We start from the raw sequence: 1395 nt of genomic DNA, 5'->3' as shown, positions 1-1395 counted from the left end.
GTGTTGAAATAAAATAATAGATGTAAAGCTACTACTATTACTATTAATACTCCTACTAATAATGTAAATAATAACAATAGCTTATCGCAATATTGAGACAGAAACGTCCTGCACTTTAGAGTCCAGTATAGAGTAAGAGACCTTTGCGTTTTCACCGAAATCCAGGTCAGATGCTGATATTGAGTACAGGATAGAGCCTGGCACTCCATTCTCTTTTAAATACACATTATAATTTCGTTGAGTGAATACAGGAGGGTTGTCATTAACATCAGTGACAGTGACAGGTATGATTTTCTTACTGGACAGAGGAGGAGAGCCTGAATCAGTGGCTGTAATTTCTATATTATATTCCGAGACTTTTTCTCGGTCTAAAGGACCGCTGGTAACCAGTGCGTAATTATGGGAAAAAGAAGGTTTCAGAACAAACTGAGAGGTTTTAGGGAGCTGTAATCTTACTTTACCATTATCACCAGAGTCAAGATCTCTTGCACTGATTAATGCCACTACTGTTCCATTTGGGGAGTCTTCTCGCACCGGCTTAGGATGAGAGGTAAGCATAATTTCTGGCGCGTTGTCATTGACGTCTATAACTTCCACATGAACAGTACAATGCCCCTCCATTCTCGGAGTGCCTTTATCTTTCGCACTTATGTCTAATTCATAATTTGCATTTGCTTCGAAATCTAACTTTCCTTTAAGAAATATGGTTCCAGATATATGATCGATAATGAAAATAGACATCATTGCATCTGATGTGTGTGCTCCAAACGAGTATTCAATCTCACCGTTTTGGCCATCATCCATGTCTGTCGCTTTTGTTTGTACTATTAACGCACCTTCTACAGCATTTTCACTAACAGATACTTTATATGACGTTTTTTCGAAAGCGGGAACATTATCGTTGATGTCAAGGACACGAATAGTTATCTGTGCAGTCCCAGATCTTACCGGGCTTCCTCCATCCAGAGCTGTCAAAAGAAGCTTGTGAACAGCCTTCTTTTCTCTGTCTAAAACTTTTGCCAAAATCAATTCAGGGACCTTCCTTCCACCAGCAACCTCTTTCACTCTAATACTAAAACATTCGTCTTTACTAAGAGTATATGACTTCAGGGAATTACTGCCAACATCTGGATCTATTGCGCTTTCTAGTGGAAAATGAACCCCCACAACTGTCGATTCTGCAATTTCCAATGTAATTTCATTCGATGGAAATCTCGGTGCATTATCATTAATGTCTTGAATATCGACTTCAACTCGAAAAAGTTGTAGCGGGTCTTCAACAACAACCTGCAGAGGTAACACACAGCTGGCGCTTTGTCCGCATAAAGCCTCTCTGTCTATTCTGTCATTCACCACCAGCTCGCCCTTCCCCGCATCCACGCTGAAATACTGCTC

At 40.3% G+C, this 1395-nt stretch overlaps 1 protein-coding gene across 1 annotated transcript in view; it reads right to left on the bottom strand.

Annotated features, from left to right (window-relative positions):
- LOC121812448 (protocadherin alpha-C2-like) overlaps positions 1–951 on the bottom strand; it is a 27492-nt gene extending 26541 nt beyond the window's left edge. The window contains exon 1 of the mRNA XM_042214669.1: positions 226–951. Coding sequence (XP_042070603.1) covers positions 226–804 — 579 coding nt within the window. The 5' untranslated portion in view covers positions 805–951. The remainder of the gene's footprint in view (positions 1–225) is intronic.
- Between the last annotated feature and the right edge of the window lie 444 nt (positions 952–1395).

The sequence above is a fragment of the Haplochromis burtoni genome, unplaced genomic scaffold, assembly GCF_018398535.1.
Source record: "Haplochromis burtoni strain Fernald_Lab_line unplaced genomic scaffold, NCSU_Asbu1 Contig_599, whole genome shotgun sequence".
Lineage (NCBI taxonomy): Eukaryota > Metazoa > Chordata > Actinopteri > Cichliformes > Cichlidae > Haplochromis > Haplochromis burtoni.
Note: the sequence above shows the minus strand (reverse complement) of the source record. Positions and strands in the feature narration are given on the sequence as shown.